The 20,830-nt window shown below is 43.5% G+C and overlaps 1 protein-coding gene across 1 annotated transcript; it reads left to right on the plus strand.

The window, feature by feature from the left end:
• The first annotated feature begins 808 nt into the window (after positions 1 to 808).
• On the plus strand, positions 809 to 13,857 carry LOC140251873 (transmembrane protein 182-like). Its single transcript, XM_072336030.1, has 5 exons — positions 809 to 961; positions 3,613 to 3,730; positions 5,217 to 5,315; positions 7,247 to 7,384; positions 12,152 to 13,857. Exons 1-5 carry the CDS (start codon positions 809 to 811, stop codon positions 12,379 to 12,381), a joined length of 738 nt encoding a protein of 245 aa, XP_072192131.1. The 3' UTR covers positions 12,382 to 13,857.
• The last annotated feature ends 6,973 nt before the right edge of the window (positions 13,858 to 20,830 follow it).

Below are 20,830 nucleotides of genomic sequence, written 5' to 3' on the forward strand. Positions count from 1 at the left end.
GTTGCTGGCAGTGATCTACAGCAGATGCTCCAGCAGCAGACAATAGCGTTTGGAGCTGAATGGCAGCAGAATTCTGCACAGGATTGTCCTCGTGCCTCGCGAGACACTGGAAGGGGACCGGGAGCCATATATTGCCTGCCTTTGTGAGGCAGCAGGGAGATCCCCATGCTCCAGGTGTGTAGAAAAGATGTGCAGGTGCAGACAGCTGAGCTCTGTGCTCTGCGCCTTGCTGGATGTGGACACGTTGATGTAACTGTGTGTGTGTGGGATGATCGCATCGCTCTGTGAGCACCAGGGTTTTGAGAGGGCCACTGATACTTTAATGCCATCCCTTGGATCTCTGGGGTTTGTGTGGGCTTTATTCTGCATGGTGCTTTGGCAGACACAACTGAAGATACCACAGGACCACGGGCTCTGGAGTGGCAATATCTGCCGGTTCAGGTTTGCTTGTTCCATGCACAGCAGGCTTTAAGCACTCCGGTTCACTGGGCTTGGCACCACAACTTCCCATGACCCGTGCTCACTGCTCACCGCACTGAAGTGAGCAACCATGTGTTTTTTTGGAAGCCGTCCTGCTCTGTCTCAATAGCTGTTTGTCATGTTCCCTTAATGCCACAGCTGTTTGGCTACGCCAGGTCATCTGCTTTTATTAGTCCCGTTCCTGCCACCCCCTGAAACTCACACCGGCTGCCCGAAGATCCCGATCTGCGTCCCAGAATAGCACTTCTCTCCCTTCTCTTCCCTTCCCTTCCTGCCGTGACTGGGAAGCTCCGGTGTTTTTCCCTTTTTCCCCAAATTCTGCCTGGCCATGAAGGCTGGTGTCGCTGCACTGACCGCGGGCATCCTGGGCAGCACAGCCGTGCTGCTCTTCCTGCTTGCCTTTGGGACAGACTACTGGCTGCTGGCTGCAGACATGTGTGGGGTCATCGGGGACGGGAACAGCACGCACCAGCCTGGAGAGGTAAATCCCCAACCAGGTTGTTTTAGAGAGGAGGGAGCTGATGTTTAAGTAATTTCCTCTAGAACTGTTGAAAAGCAGCACAGCTACCTTCAATTCAGGTGCTGGCAGCTTCAGATCCATGGTGACATTTATGCTTATTTAAAGTGACCAGTTAATGCAAAAAGTCATCCTGAGCTCCCTTGGATGCCCTGTCCCTTGAGGTGCTCAGGGCTAGGTCGCATGGGCCTGACCCAATGGGGGGCAGCCAGCCCATGGCACGGGGTTGGGACTGCATGGGCTTTGAGGTCCCTTCCAATTCAAGCCATTCTATGATTCTGTGAATGTTTTGACAGTAAAAATGTCTAGAAAACATGAAAACAGTGCTTCTGTATTCTGGCAGATATGAATGTTAGGGAATGAAAGGCAAAAATGTAAGAGCTTTACTTGTTGACAGCCTTTGCCTCAAAAAACAAAAGATATCTGCTGATATTTTCTATTAAAAGATTTCTCCGCCTCATTTGTTCGTTTAAAAGTAGTTCATATTTTAAAGTGTAGAGCTTGGCAAGCACTTACATCTGAAGTGAGAGAGCTGCGGTAGAGACAGCAAACAGGAGCGAGCAGCAGGTGCGTGGCAGAGCCAGCAGTGCTTCCTGCCCACCTCACGTGAAGAGATCCATTGTCAAATTAGGATTTGTGTAGGGTTTCTGTTAGCACGCAAGACGATTTTGAATGTTTCCTGTTTTTTTATGACAGGTGTTTTAGTGCTTAGTGCTCCTATCACATGTTTATAGATCCTTTTGAAAGTGTGCTGTGTGCTGAACTTGCTGCTGTCTGCCTGCCCAAGCAATCGCAGCCAGCTGCATTCCCGGAGCCATCCTCTCTTCTGAAGTGTTTCTGAGCTGATCAATGTGTGGCTGCAATTAAAAAAATGACAGGAGGATTCTTGTTGCGTGCAGACTTTTTGTTACTCCAAAGTTCAATCCAATTAGGTTTGATGTTTTCTGGTGTGGTGAGTCACACTGGGTGAGCATCATGATGCCAGCAAGAAATGCTGTCATTTCAGAATCCCATTGTCAATTGTGGGGCACTGCTTGAGTCATGTTTCCAAACGACTTTTTCTACTACTCAAAATAAATTAAATAAATAAGTAAATAGATAGATAAAACTGCCTGGCAAAAGGCAGTGTCTTTTATGTCTAAAAAGCAGTGCAATAGAACCCCAAAGGAGACAGAGCCACAGCCAGAGGAGTGCAGCTCTGGTTCTGTGCTTAGGAAATGACAGTGTTGATTGTTTTGGATTTTGTCAGTGCTGCTGTCCTTTAGAGTGAAAGGCAGGGATGGCATGCAGCATGGCACAGACACCTCAGAGGTGTCAGGGACACTCTTGGCCACGTGCTGCTTTGCCAGTCGCTGAGGCAGAGTGATTCCAAGTAGCATCAGGAAGATGTGGACACTGCTCTTCTTTCCTCTGAGCTGTTTTATTTCTATTTCAGATGCTATTTCTATGATCTTAGTTCAGGTACTGGTTGCCTACAGAGGATTTTACCTTATCTTTCTTTTCCTAAACTGGCAAATGTTGTCCCTGATGAATAAGGAGGGTTGTTATTTGCCACGCAGCAGTTAATTGTGCACCAGGTCAGCAGCTGGTGGGGTCTGTATGGCACCATAGCCATAGCTGGCATTTTATCCTGAAAATAAAAGGAGAATGAGAGCTCTGAAGGTGGTCATACTTGATGTATAAGAACCTCAAGGTGTGGGAGCATCTACCAACACCTCCTTGCCGAGTCCCTTCTCCTTTCCCCAGTGCACTGCCATTCCTCTGCAGAGTTTCTCTGTTCTCCACAAAACAGAACTTTCTAACAGTCGTGTCTTCTTAACCAAACTGAGCGTGAGAAAGACCAAATGGATTTTGGATATGGTTTCAATAAGCTTTTCTGTAATTAGTCTATGACTCAGCACTGCAATATTCTCCCTTCTGGAAAGACCCAGACCTTGCACTCGCAGTCAGGTCCATGGGTTGCAGTTAGAACAAAAAAAGGAACATTTCTCAGCATCCTGAACTGGGCTGTGAGAAAACTTGTGAGGTCAAAGAGTAATCCCTGTCTCACATCACGTTATCATAACCTCTGCAGGTTCAGCAGCAGGAGGAAAGCAGAAAACTTTGGGGATGTTGAGCAGGGGCTGGGTGGGAGTGGCAGCATTGGGCTGCCTTCTGGGGTTGGCTGAGACCTTGCGTGGATCCTGCAGAGTACAAGGACATCTGACCTGTAGTGTTGGTCACCTCTGAAATTGCTTGCCTGGTAATCCACCTGCTTCCAACTGGTTACAGTGGCAATAGTGCTTCCTTAGGGAAATTATTTAAGAAGTGGTATCCCTGGCATACCTTTCCATCTCTGGCAATCAGAGCTTTAAAGCCTTTGGAGAGAGGAGAAGATGGTCTGTGAGGATCTGCAGGATCCTTTTTATCAGGATAGCTATGATGATAGTATTCATTTCAAGGGACTAAAATATTTGTTTTGTAGCTGTGGTAAGGCAGAAAATCAATGGCAGCAGCTGTCCCTTGACCCCTCCAAAACCAACTCAAACAGCAGCACAACCATCTGAGCTTAACATACGTGCTTCTCACCGTTGCTGTGACCATCCTCACATCAGCTTGTCTTTCACTCCCCACAGGCAGACATGCTGGCAGAGGCTGAGATGCAGATCCTCACTTTCCATCACGAGGGCTTCTTCTGGCGGTGCTGGTTCTTCAGCGAGGGCCAGTCTGAGACCATCTGGACCTTCTGGTACAGTGAGTACCCGGCCGTGCTGTGCCTCTTGGTGCTGCTGCCAGCCTGACGGCTCTGCACTCTGTTTTGTTCCGTTTTATTTTTTCTCCATTCCCATCATCTCTCCACTAACAGCTAACTGGGGGCACTCTTCCTGGGTTCCTTTTTGGGCTTGGATTTTGCTCTCATTGGTCATCATCACATAGGAACTCCTTGGTGCCAATTAAAATATCACCCATGAAGATGGGACGGTGACATCCACCAGCAGGGTTGACTTTGCTCCCATGCACCATGATATTTGTATCCAGCTAAGGTGTGATGAATTTGAACCCGTGCCCATCTTGTCCTTAGCACTGCTCTTCAATGCCTGTTTTTCATAGAAAATTGGTTTTAATCACACCAGATTAGGCTGCTCAGGGCCCCATCCAACCATGAGCTCCTCCAGGTGCTCACCCTTTTGGCTGAGCATTCCACCTCCCACAGAACCAAGTGGGTTTGTGCTCCTGGGCACAAGAGACCTTTGCTTTCAGATCTTGCTTGTTTTGCTTTTTAAGGTCATAGAAGTCACAAGCATGAGGGTTTCATTGCAAAGAAGAAGAGTGATGCAAAATCATTATTTTCTGAAAGCACGTTCATGTTTAAAAAAAATCGAAGAAGGTGAAATATGTTCAGAGGCAAAAAAAAATATTAAGGTCTGCCAAGGTTTTCAACATTGCAAAGGCCCTGACCCTCTGCTCGCTCTGCTCAGAGATGCTTACAGGCTGATGGAGCAGCAGGATAACCCTGCTGAGGGATCTGGCTGAAAATAACGCAGGTTCCCACAATCTGTTTATTCCCCGGTGGTTAAAATCTCAGCTGGTTTTGCTGTCCCTCAGTCCCTGACCTCTGTTTGCTGTAGAACTGTTACTGCCACTGTTCAGTAGAACAGAGCAGAGCTTTTCACACAGAATATTTTGATGAAAAAGGCGAGAGAGGGAGCTTGCTATCTAATTACATTATACAGGAATACATTATACAATACAATGTTACCTGAAGTAAAATGACTCTTTCTGATAGCTGGCAAATTTTTATTACTTCTTTAGGTATTTATTATAATAGGATTGATCATGGCAAATTAATTTGCTGCTCTCATGGATGTAATAATTAATTCAATAGGTATTCCATAGTCAATTTAGCATGAACTAATGTCCACCTATTATTAAGTGTTCCTTTGAGCTGGGGAACATATTTAAATAAGTGTCCAATCATTAATTAATTCATTTAACATTCATTCTATTACTGTTAATCACGATAAGTCTCGGTGGTATTAATATTGATGGGGCACGTCCATTCTAATTGTGCTTTCCTCTCTCACCAACCAGAGGGCTCTGCTACCCAAACCCCTTCTTCCCTCGCAGGTGGTTTCTGGAGCAAAATAGCAATGGGAATATTGATGTCAGTTTGCAATCTGAACAGCATCGCTGTGGTTTTGCACAAAATCAAAGCAAACCTTTTGTCATTCTTTTGCAGCCAGTCAAGCGCACCCCAAGCACTGCATGCATGGCTACCTGTTCCCCATGCCCATCGTCCTGGGGCCCTTCCCACATCCCTCTTATGACACGACTGCAGGTGGGTCACTTCCCAGCTCCTTTCCAAAGCCGTGGGGCTGTGGTGTGTGTTGTGTGCTATGTGTGCCCTACTGCAAACCCTCATGGCCAAGCGTGACCAGGGAAGCTCCTTGCAAAGTGGCCTCGCGTGGCTTCCTGGGAGAGTGCCAGCATTGATTTGTTGCAAGACAAAACAAACTAACACTGGAAAATCAGTTAAAGACCAAATTGTCAGAAGATCCATCGCACTTATTTTTAATACCTCGAATACAACACAGTTGGAGAGCTCTCCTTTCAACTGGTTCCCTTTTTATTTATGTTTCTCTGTATTTTCAGAGTTCTTTAATGAATCAGCTGTTGCTAGGAATTTTAATTTGCTAAATTGGTGGCAGCAGCTAGAATTAATTCCATGATCTTTTTGGAAATGAATTGATTTCTTTAAATAGTGTGCATCACTCTGCGTTGCCTCTGGGGATCCGGGGCAGGCATACTGCACAAACAAACATCTTGACCTTTTCCTTAGCCTTTAGCACTACCTTTTTTTTATTATTATTTTTTTATACTTTTTTATTTATTTTTTACAAGAAATTAATTAAAATAAAAATATTTGTCAGTAGGAGCGTGTGAGGGAGAGCATCTCACTCCTTTTGCTGTGTCGGATCCCTGCCTCAGGGAGCAAACTGCAACATGGAATGGATGGTGGCAAGAGAAGCCCGTTGCAGGCTGTGCATGGCAGGCACATGGGCAAACGTTGGCTTATTTTTCTGCTTAGGAGGGAGTGGTACAACTCCAGTTTCTGAATGATCTCTATGGTAAACACATGGATTTTTCCATGCTAAATAAAGGGCCCTTGAACCATCTGTCGCTGCCCATCAGCCTATGCTATGCAGCCTCTGCAGCTGCCTCTAAAATGCCTTTTGGGTACAGCCCCAGTGCTGGGGCTGCTGCAAACCTGCTGCTGAACCGGTCTTGATGAGGTCATCCCTGGGGAGATGGGGACACGTTGGCACAAGATAGGGACATGATGGCATGGACATGGGGACGTGTCGGTATGGAGATGGGGATATCTCAGCACCCTCATTCAGGGAACTGGGATCTGCACCAACCCCGCTGCAAAGCATTGGGAAATCTACACGGAGCGGGCTTTTCTGCCGTACACTTTTATTTTATTCCCAGCCAGTCCACACTCAGATGCAAATTATGACAAAGCAGGAGGCTGTCCAAGAAGTGGGTCCTCCAGCTATTACCTGCGCCAGAGATAATTCTGCCTTATCTGCATCCTCTTAGGCTCCCCAAGAGAAATGGGTGATGGGAGGTTAAACATTAAAATGAATTCTGTGGTTTTGGAGAGTTCAAGATACTTATCTCTCCCTAAGTGGCTCTCCTGACAAAATGGCTTAAAATGAGCAAAACGCATCTTCTCTGTATCATTTTTCTTTCAAGTGTGAGTCATTTCAGCATGGCTGTTTGCTCATGCTCAGCTCAAATCTCTCTAACTCGTGCTTCTGAGCAACAAAAGGCAATGGAAGCAGTGGGAGGTGGTAGTCTGAGCAGACCAGATAAACTGGGGGAAATGGGAGGAAGTTTCCACCTGAAGAGCCCTCATTGCCCACACCTGGGGCTGTTCTCCCTTCTTATATGCTCTCTGGTGTGGTTTCCTTGCAAACAGTTTCAGCCCCATGTTCTCATTCCAATCTCAGTGTTAGGTTGTGACACACAGCCTGAACTTGCACCCCTCAGTGCATTCTGCACCCACACAACAACATGCTGGCAACAGCTCTGCTCAACACCAGCAGCAGCTCCCTGCTGGAGAAACCACTTATGACCCCAGTGCTCACCATCATTTTGTTGCCCAAGCTGGCATCAATGCAGGAGTTCCCTACAGCCTTCTAAAAGCCCAGCTGAGCTTCTCCTCCTTTTCCTCTAACTCTCTTCTTTTTGGCTTTCACGCAGTGTACAGAGGCTTCTGGACGGCGTTCATCATACTGGCTGTGGCTGCTGGCCTGGTGGGAGGACTGCTGCTGGTGTGTGGTGTGCCCTTTGTCAGCGCCAGGTCCTACAAAGTGGGCGGCGGGTTCCTGATAGCTTCAGGTGAGCCAACAGTGGTAACCATACACACGGGACAGAAAGGAGTGTGCACAGCCTTACTGCACGTGAGGGAATGGGGTGGTACCCAGTGATGGGGAGGCACACAGTGATGGGTAACCAACAGTGATGTGGTGGTCTGCAGGGATGCTGGGGAGGGATTGGTTTTCTTATGGGAGCAGTGGTGAACTGGAATAAATGTTCCCCTTCGCCAGGGGGCAATAAACTTCTATGCTGAGCCAAGCTTTAGAAAGATAGTTCTTAGGCCTAAGGAGCCTGCAAATTGGGAAGTGTACTGTTTTTCTTCTACAGCCTTGTATGATATCTAGAGCCTTTTTATTTTAGCAATGTCCGTAGTTGCATTTATTCCAGGCAGTGATCAGCCACGCTCTGTTCTGTCAGTGTGGCTCTGTATTTGAGCCTCTTCTGTCTTTGCTCGGCTAGAACCTGGAGAACCACCACACAATGAAAGGCATACCCAGCAATTCAAAACTGGAGGGCTGGTTTTTAATAAAATCTGAAAAGATAAAGCAGTGTCACAGCAGGGAAATGAATTAAAAATAGGCATTGATTCATTATCCCCACTACCATTGCAAATTAGTCCACTGAATTATCACTTGGGCCTATTCTGTATTTGAGAGGGAATAACTGGAGAAGTACTTGATTTATAACTGTGACTCAAACTTGGGGGGAAAAAAAAAAAGCTTTTTTTTTTTTTTTTCCCTTTTTTTTTTTTTTCTTTTTTCCCCTGCAATGCAAGCAGTTAAAGGTTGGAGCTCTGATGAGCCCTGCCAAGTGGAGAACTTCCTAATGAACTCAAGCCTTCCTCTGAAATTAATTTTGCTTAGTTATGAGCCCCGTACCAGGTTCTGATTCCCTCAGCACTGAATGAATCAAGCACAAGCCAGCATCTTTTCTCCCACTTTGGGCTTTTTGTCAGCTTAAGCTTTTTGGACTCAAAAATATTTATGAAATTGTCTTAACAAGAGAGGTCCCTAAACGAAGCCTGGAGGAACTCCACCCAAATTCCTTACAGTTTCATTGTGTCTTCCCCTTATTATCTTTTACTTTTTTTCCCCTCCTGTTATTTAGCTTCCTTTCCATTTCACAGGCTCTTTCCTAGTCTGCATCTTCTCCAGATGTACTAATAATTAACCACGTGATTCCCGCTGAGATGCCTGTTTACGTGAAGCTAGATGGCATCTATCTATTTGACTAAAAAATCTGGGAGGCACTAAATCAATGTGGACCTACCTGCCTCTGCTAATTTGCTTTGCATTTTGTTCAATTTTCCATTTGCCTTCAGGTCTTCAGTTATTGAAGTAAGCCCAGCAAGCCTGTGGGTATCTGCTTATCTCTCTCTTATACAGTTTAATAAATGCTCGGTTGCGTTGAATTTTTTTCTAAAGGTAAATCTAATGTGGTTATACACATAGAAATTTCATTTGGGGATGCAAGATATCTTGCTCTCAGACCTTTGTTAGGTACCAGTGCCTTCTGGTGATCAGAACTGGCAATCTGATGTGTGCGTGAGCTGACGTGGCTGAGATGGAGCCCAAGCACCCAAACCCTCCCCAGGTTATGTTTTCAATGCAAGTGAGAGCTAGAAGAATGCAATATCTTTTCAGGTGAGTTTGCTTAGGGTTTCAGCTGATATTCCTGGGTTGTATTTCCTTGTGCTCCTATGGGTGTTTTAGCAGCCATACTTTCAAAGTGAGAATAGTCTTCACCCAGCCCTGGGGCAGCTCAGCTGCTGGAGGGAAGAATTGTCCTGTTGTGTCCTGGGTGATGTTAAGGAAAATAAACAGAAACTCATAACAAGCTCCCCTGGAAAAGCAGAAATACCAGCAAATATGCAACCCATGCGTCTTCCAGCTGCTGTGGTTCCCATGCTGGTTCTCCAGCACTCCTGCCCCCAGATCATTTCAGCAAGTCTCCGGCTCTCCGTGAGCAACAGAAGCTGACAGATGGGGAAAGGCAGGTGAAGGTCACCCCTCCATTCCCTTATTATGAACGTCCCGAGGAGGTGAACAAGTTGCTGATCATCAAAGTTCATTTTTCTCACAATTAGGAGACTACATGCAAGTCCAGGAGCTTCCACAGAATAAGAGTTAAAGACTGAGTTCACACACCTGTCCCTGCACAAGAACACAGAAGGCAGACTCCCATTCACCCACCAGTAGGGTGCAGCTCTTCAAGGGTCAGGGGGCTTGTAGTTAGCCCTGGATGCAGAAAGACTCAATACCCCACTCCAATCTGCCTGCAATTTTCCCCTCCCTGTGAGGTGCTACAGAGCTCATCAGCCTGGAGACTGAGTTTTGCAGTTAATTTTTTCAGTACCTGTCTAATGAACAGAACCAAAGAGGCTCGCTGGGTTTGCTGCTTGACAGAGTGGTACCAAAAAAAAGAAAAAAAAAAAGAAAAAAAAAAAAAAAGGTTTATTTCAGTTTGCTGACCAAGACTCCAAGAAATCACTTGCTGCAGTTAGGAAGCCATTTGAGGCCAGTGTGCAACAAAGATGTCTTTCTACTACAGCAGCTGCAAAAAGCATCCAAAGGTGAAGGCTTCTGGTTTCCTTTTCTCACTGTGGAGTCTGCATGAATCCCAGGGACTCCTTGCAACTCCAGTGTGATTGTTCTAGGAAATAAATCACTCTCCCTGCATTTTCTTGTCTTGATGTTCTGAATTTTGTTGCCAAGTTTGTGACCGTGCCATCACCTCCACCACCTGTTTAATGACAAAGTAATGACATTCTTTGAAGGTTCCCCAGGAGCTGCACAAGAGCAGGTAGGCTTTGGTCTGCTTTCTCCAGTAAATGAGCCTCAGACAATCTGGTTTGTTTGGGGATAAAACAGCAACCAAAAAATAAATGTTACTTAAAGAGAAAATTCTGGGAGAAAAACCCACTACCTACCCATGTCCTCTGTCCCTCTGGGACTACTTTTTTATTTGTGTCTCTTATGGTAGGTATTATAAGTTAATGAAATATAAATTGATCTTTAAAAGAGCACTTTTCAAGGTTCAGTTGCTATCTAATTAATTTAATTTTAAATTACATCAGTAATAAAGGCTTAATTGCCTTCTTATCAATATATTGTATTTTGTAAAGAACATGTGACTATTTAAGCATGCAATCATTTTCTTAAAGTAGAATAATTGGTATTTTAAACATACAACTATCATATTAAGTGTAAAATATTTATTTGTGCACGTAATTTCAAGTGGTATCACAATCTCAATGAACATGCAAATGTTACACCAGCTGCTGTTTAACTCCTAGCCTGCCTTTGCAGTGCCCATGAGGACTTGTCTATGGGAGGGAGAACGGTCTGAGATAGCAGAGTGTGGCGATGTGAAGTGTGTTGGTATGATTATACAAATGTTTGACTTTTAAGATTCAGTTCCCAGTCCTAGGGCATAGGAGGCAGTTTAATAAATACAACAGCTTAGGATGAGTAGCTTCAACTTCTATACGACCCCTAGTGAGGATTGAGGAATGTTTTGGACCCTCCTTCTAGGCTACAAGATGTGAAGCAGGGTATTATAGCAACAATATGTGCTTATATCACTATGAGCAGAAACACAGTCCAGCACTGCTGTGTGTCCTCCAAGCAAAGTTTCACTAAACACCATTGCTAAGCAGATAGATCGGTGTCAAGCCATACCTGCAGCCTTTGCCTAGCATGAAAGCTGGATTTTGTAGTGCATAAGCTGCTGGGGGGAATAATTAAATATAGTACAAGCTATACTCTTGGTTTAAAAATTGCAAGGGGAGGAATGAAATCCTGCAGAAGCCAGAACACATTCACAGAACTGTACAATGACTTTTCAGCTGTATTAATTTCAAACTGCTCACTTCTATTATGAAAATACCATAATCTGTGATGTATTTCTTCCATATATGTATGCATGTGTGTGTGTGTTTGTCTATATGTTATATGGCACCGTTTAAAAATGGCAAGCTTCTAGCTGTGATGTGGCAAGGCAAGATATTACTGATGGAGTTTCAGATCTGTCATCACGCCATTACCATTTAGTGTTAATATATGTTGACTTTTAAATGCATTATATACATTCTTTAATGCAATGAAGTAAGTAACATTGGGACTGTGCTGTTTTTTTGGTGTCTGCTTCACGAAGATCCACATCACTGTGAGTTATGGGGTGTTGCAATTGGGATAGCAAAATGAGGTGCCTGCCCTCCACATACTTTTCAGACATAAGAGGGCTGACCTCCAAGGTCTTCTGTGGGGATATGTACAGAAATACATGGCTCTGGGTCTGATGGGAGAGCTGCCAAGGGTGATGTTGACTTTGAGGCCTGGAGTGCCCTCAGCCTTTCACCACCTGCCTTGTGGAGGGTTTCATGTGCTAACACGGGGACATAAAAAGACTCCACAGTCTCATGGAACTCTCTGACATTGCTTTTGAGTTACTCAACTGAGGCAGATGTATCTTGGCCATATGGACATGAAGGGACACTTCTGTGAGCTGGGGCAACCAGCCAAAGTCTGTGGGGCTCTGCCTTCAGTAGGTCCACCAGTAGGACCAGTCTACAGGTCTTGGTATTTCTGCTGGAAGTAGGATCTCATATTTGGAAGAGCATCTCTTTCCTCTCTTTTCTTCTTTTCCAGAGAAAACCTGACAAGATGTTGCCATTCTGCAACACTAGCCTGCAAAAATAAATGTTGCAATTTTTTTCTCACTTTTAACCTTTCTGTATTTCATACTCTGGCTGTAACTGGAGAATAACCACCTTTGTCTCTCTTTCAGGAAGTTTATTTCTCCTGCTCATTCTCCTCTTTGTGCTGTGGAAGGAGTTTGTGGCTGATTTCCAAAAGTACATCCTCCTGGAGAGGAGTGAGCTGTGCCTGCAGGAGGCTCCTGTACACGTCTTCTATGGCTGGTCCTTCTTCCTTGCTGCTGCCGGCGTGCCCCTGTCACTGCTCTCTGGGCTCCTTTTCTTCCTGATTGGCAGAGAGATGACAGAGTCCCTTGAGTAAGAAAAGGTGCTGAGAAACTCTTGGAAAAAATTGTTGATGCTCCTTGTAATGAAGCGTACACAAGTTTTGAAGATTATGTCCTTTTTGTAGCTATAACCATTGGTGTAGGTGCGTGATTGAAGTCAGTGTTATGTGGAGGCAGGGGTGGAGCACTGAGCATGCAAACACTCTCAGTCCTGTAGGCATCTCTCTGGACTGTGCAGCAGTTTGAGGTGGGAGGACCAGCCTTCACTGCAGCTGGTATCCACCATGGCTCACTGCTGCCAGCACGGCCCATCCGTGTTCAGCAGCACTGGAGGTTCCTAGCGTTCCCAGCATCCTTGTTTCCTCTAAGAGGTAATGGAATGCGGCTGTGGGGGTGTATGCTCTGATATCTTTTTCTGAGAAGCAATTAAGGATGATTTTTTTTTTTTAGCTAGCTCTAATTGACGTCAAAGGACAACCGTTTTAATGGAATGTCGGGAAACATAAGAGTTTTTTTCATTAAAAGCTCTGATTCTAAAGATACAAATGTACCTGTGTCTAACCTAACTCGTAATAATGACTAAACCGATTTCTATGGTATGCAACATGAGATGTATCAATTAGTATTTCTTTAAAGCACTGTGCTAAAATGCATTTAAGATTTTCCCCGAACAGAGAGTTGTTTTTTTTTGCAATCCAAAATTGAAAATTGGAGCTGGGGGGGAAAGAAAATGGGAACAATGATGCTATGATTATTTTGTTTGTTTGTTTTTATGGTAAAGCCTGTCAGCCAGCACAGCATGGGACCCTGTTGTATTCCACACAACAGAAGAGCCAGCTCTGAAAAGACTCATTATATACAATTTATATATTTTTTAATTCTTGCAATTGCTCAAGTGTACATTGTCTGACAGGTTAAAGTGGTCCCACTAAGAGTAATGCATGCTAATGCTATACAAAACGATCTACATTCAGGAGGTGATGTCATTTATCCCATGTACGTGAAGGTTTGTAGACACTTGAGAAATGACAAAGAGTTGATCTTGTGTTTTTCAGTCAAGATCTTGCTACTTTGAAGTAGTTTGTTGGGCCCTTGCTTGCTGAATTCATCTGCATAAATTCTAAATTAAACTTACTAAAAATACACGCTTTTCTCATGGATGTCAAAGTTTATGGTAAACATATATTTCCAGTGCTTTATGTCGTACTCAGTATATTTAATTAATAATGTAATGTAAGCCTCTTCTAGAAAGCAGCGACGACTGTTGGCAGTATAAAAATGTTTGTTAATGCTCTTCCTAAAATATTATTCAAGTCTGGCATTTCTTTACTTTTGGAGCAGGTTCTAATTACTCTTTTACAAGATTCACAGCATACACAGAGTGAGAAATTGTAATTCCCACATGTAAAGATTAGTTCTTTCGTATGAATAACGCGCTTGTTCTATGGTTCTTAAGTAACATTCACACTGATTTCCATTAATGGGAATTTTGTTTGACTAGAATTGTTATATACAGGTGAAAATCATGCATTTTTTCCCCAGTGAGTAAATGTTTCATGGCATTTCAAACACGCTGATATTTCAGTGTTTTAGCTGGTATTTTTAAACTGTTTTTTGTTTGTTTGTTTGTTTGTTTTAATTTCCCTCTCTTTGGGCTGTGCCTGTGCCCCATCAGTTCCTCAAGTGATAATTTCTCACTATAAATTCTCTTTGAATAATTTTTGTCATGTAATTACCTATTCAGTGTAGAGATGAACGCTTACGGTCACAACGAATAAAAGTATATAATCCAGGAGCAGAAGAGGTCAAGATTTACAGTCACTTGCCTTTCACTGATCCCATAAAACAATCCAAGCATGCAGAAATGATGATCCCATAAGAGACACCAGGGCAGAAGTATGAGAATGCAGCAAGAAATCCATCAGACTTATTGATATCTGTGAAGCTGAGGATCCCTGAAGTTGTGAATACAGAAGTGAGTTTTATATTACAGAATGAAATATTTATTAACTTTCTCCATCTGTTCTTTAAAAAATTTAGTTTAATGTCATCAAGGCATTTATGGAATACATTTAGCTTAATCATGCATTCATGCCTTAGGGAGTAAACCATCCCTGGAGACTCGCTCCTTCTGGATCAGCTCTAGAACAAGCAATAGTTTAAAACTCAATCATTCTTTACAAAATCGTGACTTTGAATCATTCTTGAATGGAGGGTGTGGTTTTCTTGTTTAAACTCTACTACTGAGCAGATTCTAACAATCACAACAATAAGGATATAGAAAATGAGTTTGTAGAATGGCACAATTAAATCGACTATCACCTATAATAAAATGCAACATTTGTAGTCAGCACAAGCGCGAACCAGACACATCATGCTGGTGGGCTAAAAAGTCAAACTAACTCCTTGGCCTCATGTTTTTCTTGTGGCAACTATACCGTATACAGACGAAATTTTGTGTGAGAATCGTTATTTCTGGAGGAGAAGCTTAAAAAAAAAAAAAAAAAAGGTTGATGGACTCAGCAGCAGGGTTTGAAATTGTGGAAACCACAGCCTCTTTCATCTGTTGCATGTAAAGAAGTCTGATGAAAGGATATTATAGAGTACTGACAAGGACCTAATTCTGATCCAAGTTTTGTCATTATAAATCATGAGTAATTCCAGAGACTGCAGTAGACTCTTATCACTGTTAAACATCTGTAAGTCAGATCAGTACTGAGACTAATAAATACATTCAAAAATGCATAATTAAAACAGTGATTTCACATCACTGATGAATTTTAGTCAAGGATTTCTTCAAGGATGCTTTTCTCACATTAGCATTTGACGTTAGTAAGCAATGAATTATTCCATTTTTTCTTCCCAACATCTGGGACACTTCCTGCTTTATTTGCTACTTGCTGAGCACTCTGCAGGAAATATTAATGAATCTTGGGTGTTAAAGTATAGGCCTTGTGGATCACACACACAGGCAGTGTTGCTCAGTAGACTCTATATGCCTTGACATTAAGAGACTTGATTTTGGTGAAGTAAGATAATGGGAGATTTGTCAAATAGGTGGGAGACATGGGGAGCTGGGATGCTACCCAACGATGAATTCTCTGCAGCTCCCTCATCCAAGTTGTTCCTCTGCATTACTCTCTCCCAAGGGAGGCAAAAGTGATGATAAATGATGATAATAAGCTTTTCCTTTGTCAGATCCACACGTTTAGTGGTGACTGTGAAAAACAGCATCCAGGAATTCCTATGGTAAGGTGCTAGGTGAGGGGCAACAACCTCAAGAAGGGATGGACCAGGAGATCTCCCCAGTATGATAACAGCACTGCTGTGCTTTTCAGCTTTCTGACACCACTGGCAGACTGGGATTGTTTCCTCTTTCTTGACAAATCCTGTGGTAAAACTCTACGCTCAGAGAGGTCTGCAGCTCTTTGGAGCAAACTGAAAAGGTTTGCTCTAGTTCGAACAGCAGAGGCAGGAGAACTTTCTTTGATGTTCCACATTTGGCCAGGAAGGTGAGAGTAGTGTTTCCACTTCAGAAAACAGCTGTTGTCTTCTTTGTGCAAACAGGTATGGACAGGGAGTCTCCATTTTAAGGGTGTGAGCCCATCTGTGAGCTGGGGTCCATCACACAAAATGCCTTGCTGCATCCTTGCCCAACTGCTAGGGTTGGGGCTTGTGGACTCAGCAGGGGATATGATGCAGGATGAGACCAATGCAACACACTGATACCCAAGCAGAAGATACGCCTTCATCGTGCTTGTGACATGTCTGTAAGCACTAGCTCATGTCAGGAGACAGTTTTTCTCATCAGTAATGATGAGGACATTAACTGTAAGATAACCAAAATGCCACTTAGATATATAACTCCACTCTGGAATGGCTTACTTTCACCCAGCAGGATTTACAAAACATTCTACTTGTTCTGTGCATCCAGAAGAATCCAACCAGGTAGTGCTTTCGCCTTGGTTATGCACACTTTCAACACCTCAAAGAATGCATGTAAGAAAACATCTGCAGAGAGAATGTCTCCATACGCTCTGCTCCTTGTGTCAACTGGGCATCACCAGTGCTCCGGGTCCCAACCTTCCAGCCGTCCCATGGCACACATGGGAAGAACAAGGTGCTCAGGCTTTACCTCCCCCTGGACAGGGGTGTAAGAGGAGGAAGTTCCCACAGACTCTGCCCTGCCAGCTCCTGCTTGGCAGCACAGCTCTTATCATGCTGAGTCAGCGTGTTTGGAGGCACCTCAGCACTCGCACCGAGTGCTGCCTGGGAACGCGCCGATGTGACGCAGGTGGAAGAGGGCACAGATGTGGTGCAGCAAATGAAGGCAGGAACAAAATTAAAATAAACAAGAAAATATAAGCTAGTTCCATGCTTGGTGCACAGGGCTGTACATTACCACAGGATTAAGCTGTATCAACCAGAGTACATTTTACAAGAGTGCACAGCACCTCAATCCTATAATCAATAAGCTGTACATGCTGCAGCACAAAGAGCTCTTATCTGGAATACCACTTTGAATTTAGTGAATTTATTTAATCCCTGATGCCTGCAGAGCATCAGTCCTCTCTTCTGGGTTAATTTATTTATTCCGGTGATCTATTTTTAGTCTTTCAAGTACTTGACATTTGAGAAGTACATTTTTTCCCCCTTCCTTAAAAAAAAAACACCTGAATTGAAAAAAAATACTTTACGTACAGAAATGTATTTGTATCCTCATTCACTCACCACTCTTTCTTTCGGGACACAGAGCCCTGTCACCATGCACTGAAAGGATCAGGGAGGGCTCCTTGTCTCCCTGCTTGGCTGAGCCTTTCTCCACACCAGTGCTGAGTGTTCAGAGGGTCTCCTCTCTTTCTTCTCATCTCTTTCCCATGAATACTCTCTCCACCTCTACAAAACAATTATCTATTTTTAAGGTGTATCCAAGGTGCTGCATTTAGCTCTGGAGTTGTAATGAGTGCATGTGATTCTCTCATCTTCTAGAACTTGGTATTTCATAGTCTCACAAACTCTTTCCTGAATCCAAAAGATGCTATGATGGTACAATAGTGATTATTATCAGAGCTATAAAGGATGCACTCTAATCAACCCAAATGGCAGATAGTGAACATTTGGTTATGGAAGAATAGACTGAAGTTTGATAAGTGTTAGGTCTGCAAAGAAGAAAAAATATTATTGCCCAACCTTCGCTGAGTAGATTAATGATGGCTTCATAAAAGCAAGGGAAAAATAAATAAAAATAAAAGAGCATCTGTGTGAAAAACACAGGATTAATTATATTTTCCGTATCTGTTTTCCAATATTTCACTGGCAAGCAACGAATGCTGAGAAGAAAGAGCCACTCCCAGAAAAGGGACATTACCCAGGCAAAATATATTGCCTGCTCTCAGAAATATTTTTACAGTCACAAAATGTAATTGTTTCCCCATTTCAGATGCTTTTAGTAATCTTCTGTACTTTTCTCTGGGTTAAAAAACAGTCTGTGGGAGGAGTCATTCACCAGAGCACACGGCACTGCTGCTTGGATGACATGCAATGATCTGCTTGAGGAGCTGGAGCTGAAATTTTGTCCTTTATGGGCTAGAATGATCATGGTGTGTGGTGAATAAATGGCGTTCATTCGGAAATGGAGGCATCAATTTTGAATCTCTCCCTACCAAAAAAAAAAAACACAAACAAAAAAATAACAAAACAAACAAAACAACAACAACAAAAACAACTCAAAAAACATAGGGAAATCTATCAATCTAGGCAAATTAACCACTGAATTAGCCCCAGTGATTGCTGAGGTGGATCCTTCGCTCACATGCAACGATATGTCAGATCAGCTCTCACACAGAGTCTGCCTCCCAAGCCACACACTGCACTCCTAGGATCAAGGTCATTACCAAGTGAGCCCAGTAATTAGCTCCAAAACCCAACCGTTAATCACATTTATTGCATTATTCTTGCATCACATCCCAACAGCGTTCTTTCCACTAAGTAAATCCCAACGCTGGGAGAAATATTTCAGTCTTATAAACAATAAATTCTCTTGTAAACAATAAATTAATCTATCAAATCAGCACCAAAGAGGCACTTTTCATGCTTTCATCTGCAGCTGTCTGACTTCACTCACCCAATTTACACAATTTGGGGTGGGAAGAACCCATCCTACCATGACCCCTGGGGGTTTTTCCTGCAATCTGGTTCTGCAGGTCAAAAACTCTTCCACAACATTCCCTGTGCATTGTGAGAATCGGTTACGCTAACACAAACACCCTCACTTTACACATTAAATATATATAAAATGACTGCCTTTCTCTGCAGAGAGCCTTGCCTGTGCCACAGCCACTTCAAAGGCTTCAAAGCAGAGGTGCCTGCAGCGAGGGCTGCGGCTGGGAGCAGGAATGCTGCTTTCAGCTGACACCAGAGCTTTCAGGATCTTAGGGCATGACGCATTTTTTCATTCATTTCAAATTAATTTAATTGGAAAAAAAAGATTTGAAGGAGAAATAGGGGACTGGGCGCCAGGCAGCAGCTCCAGTGATTCTTGTTGGTGCCACTCCTCCATGTTAATGCATTGGTTCTGCAGGCAAAAATAGACAGCTTTGCTCTGAGATGAGCCACAAAGCTGTCTGCTGGATGGACGGATCCTCTGCACATCACAGGCAGGAGATGAGGGCTGTGCTGTAGATGTGAATGCAGTTTTATAGTGGGATGCAGTATCCCATGCTGCCTACGTAACAGTAACACATACGGAGGAAATCCTGCTTTTTTTACACCACAACAGAACTTCCCTATCCCATCCCATAAAACAAGGAGAGAAGATATGCAAGCTTGACACCATGATTTACATGAAAATATAACCACTGATACACACTGATGTGGGTGCCCCATACCTGGAGGTGCTCAAGGCCAGCTTGGATGGGGCCCTTTGCAGCCTAATCTGGTGGGGGCATCCTGTGAGGCCAGCTGCAGAGAATCTTGCATTTCTCTAGGCCTGGCTGGCAGCCCTGTCACCTGCTGGCTGCATGCCCTCTGCAACGCTGCTTACTCTGTCGTTTAGCCAAACCACTGGTTAGTCTGAATCAGTGGAGCATCACGACTGCATTGATTTCATTGATTGCGAGTCCTGGGCTCTGCCCAGCCTCAAGTCTGAACCACTGGGCAATGCTAATCACTACGAAAGATAATTGTGTTGGCTTTTGCTGGAGGGAGAATGAAAAGGTTTCTTCCACAGAACTCCTAGAGGTGCTTTCAGAAGAGAAAAAAAAACATTTTAGGTGCTTTCTCCTCCTTTCCCTGGGTTTGGCAGCAGGAATACAGCCTGTGAAGGTACCACTGGAAAAGCCGTGCCTGTAGTGCTGTGTTTCACATTCTCCCAATGGCAGCAGATTTTGGCAAAAGCATTCTATGGAAATATAAAAAATTCATACAAAAATTAAACAGAAAGTTGTGGACAAGTCTCCAGCCAAGGCCATCGCTGGAAAAATAGATGTAAAGACAAAAGCTGAGCTTGGGATGGAGTGTTGGGAGCATCCTCAGCAAGAAGAGGGCTCGTGTCTTGCTTCACTGGAACGTGGTTCTGACCTAAATTATAATAAAACTCAGGGCAAAAGCTGAATCAGTCATTTAATTTAGCAGTGAAATCATAAGCGAAGCACTACACTACCTGGTGAAGGGTGCAGTGATTTCTAATTATGGATTATACAGCTAATCAGCACCAATCAACATTTTATGATCTTGACTTAATATTTAATATAATGTTAATTATAATTGCTTTTGCCATAAACTGTGTCAAACACTGGTCGTGCTCCGCTCCCGGCGTGCCGCGCGGCTGGGGCTGCTGGGGAGGGAGCAGCTCCCCCAGACCTGGCAGCCCCCGCCCGCTGCCTCTGCCATCAGTCCTGGTGCTAATTAAGTGGCAGTGAGGCTCAGCCTTATTAGAATGGAGTTTTTATCTCACATAAGTACCTTCCAGCTACAAACAGGGGAAGTTCATTTAATTAAAAATAATTTTAGTGTAAGTTAATGTGAGCACAGTTCAATGACTCTGAAATATGTTTAATTTTTTTTTCTTTTTTCTTTTTTTTTTTTTTTTTCCTTGCAAAGCACAGCAAGAGGCTGCAGGAAAAAAAAAAAAAAAAAGAAAAAAGAAAAAGAAACAACAAACATAATCTGGACAATACAGTCAGACTGGCTCTGTGCATTTAGAACCCCCCAATTTCCTCTTCTAATTCCTAACCCAAAAATGATGGGTATCACATTTGGAAGCTTTGTCTTCACTTAACCTGGAAGGCTTTGCTCAATGAGAAATTGCTTTAAAGATTTCCTTCTACATCGCTCTTTTCAGAAAATCCTTTTACGATCTGGAGAGAAAGAGCCATACCATTATTAAGGTTGGAAAAGACTTCTAAGATCATCTGATCCAACCATCCACCTACACCAATATCACCCACTAAACCATGTCCCTGAGCACCATATCTCCAGAGTTCT

The sequence above is a fragment of the Excalfactoria chinensis genome, chromosome 4 (assembly GCF_039878825.1).
Source record: "Excalfactoria chinensis isolate bCotChi1 chromosome 4, bCotChi1.hap2, whole genome shotgun sequence".
Taxonomy (NCBI): Eukaryota; Metazoa; Chordata; class Aves; order Galliformes; family Phasianidae; genus Excalfactoria; species Excalfactoria chinensis.

What these genes read in the sequence shown, in the direction of transcription:
- LOC140251873 (XM_072336030.1), top strand. Translation starts at nt 809, where the DNA reads ATGAAGGCTGGTGTCGCTGCACTGACCGCGGGCATCCTGGGCAGCACA. An exon ending in GCACGCACCAGCCTGGAGAG is followed by an intron (nt 962 to 3,612) that starts GTAAATCCCCAA and finishes CACTCCCCACAG; the next exon opens with GCAGACATGCTGGCAGAGGC. An exon ending in CGGGTTCCTGATAGCTTCAG is followed by an intron (nt 7,385 to 12,151) that starts GTGAGCCAACAG and finishes TCTCTCTTTCAG; the next exon opens with GAAGTTTATTTCTCCTGCTC.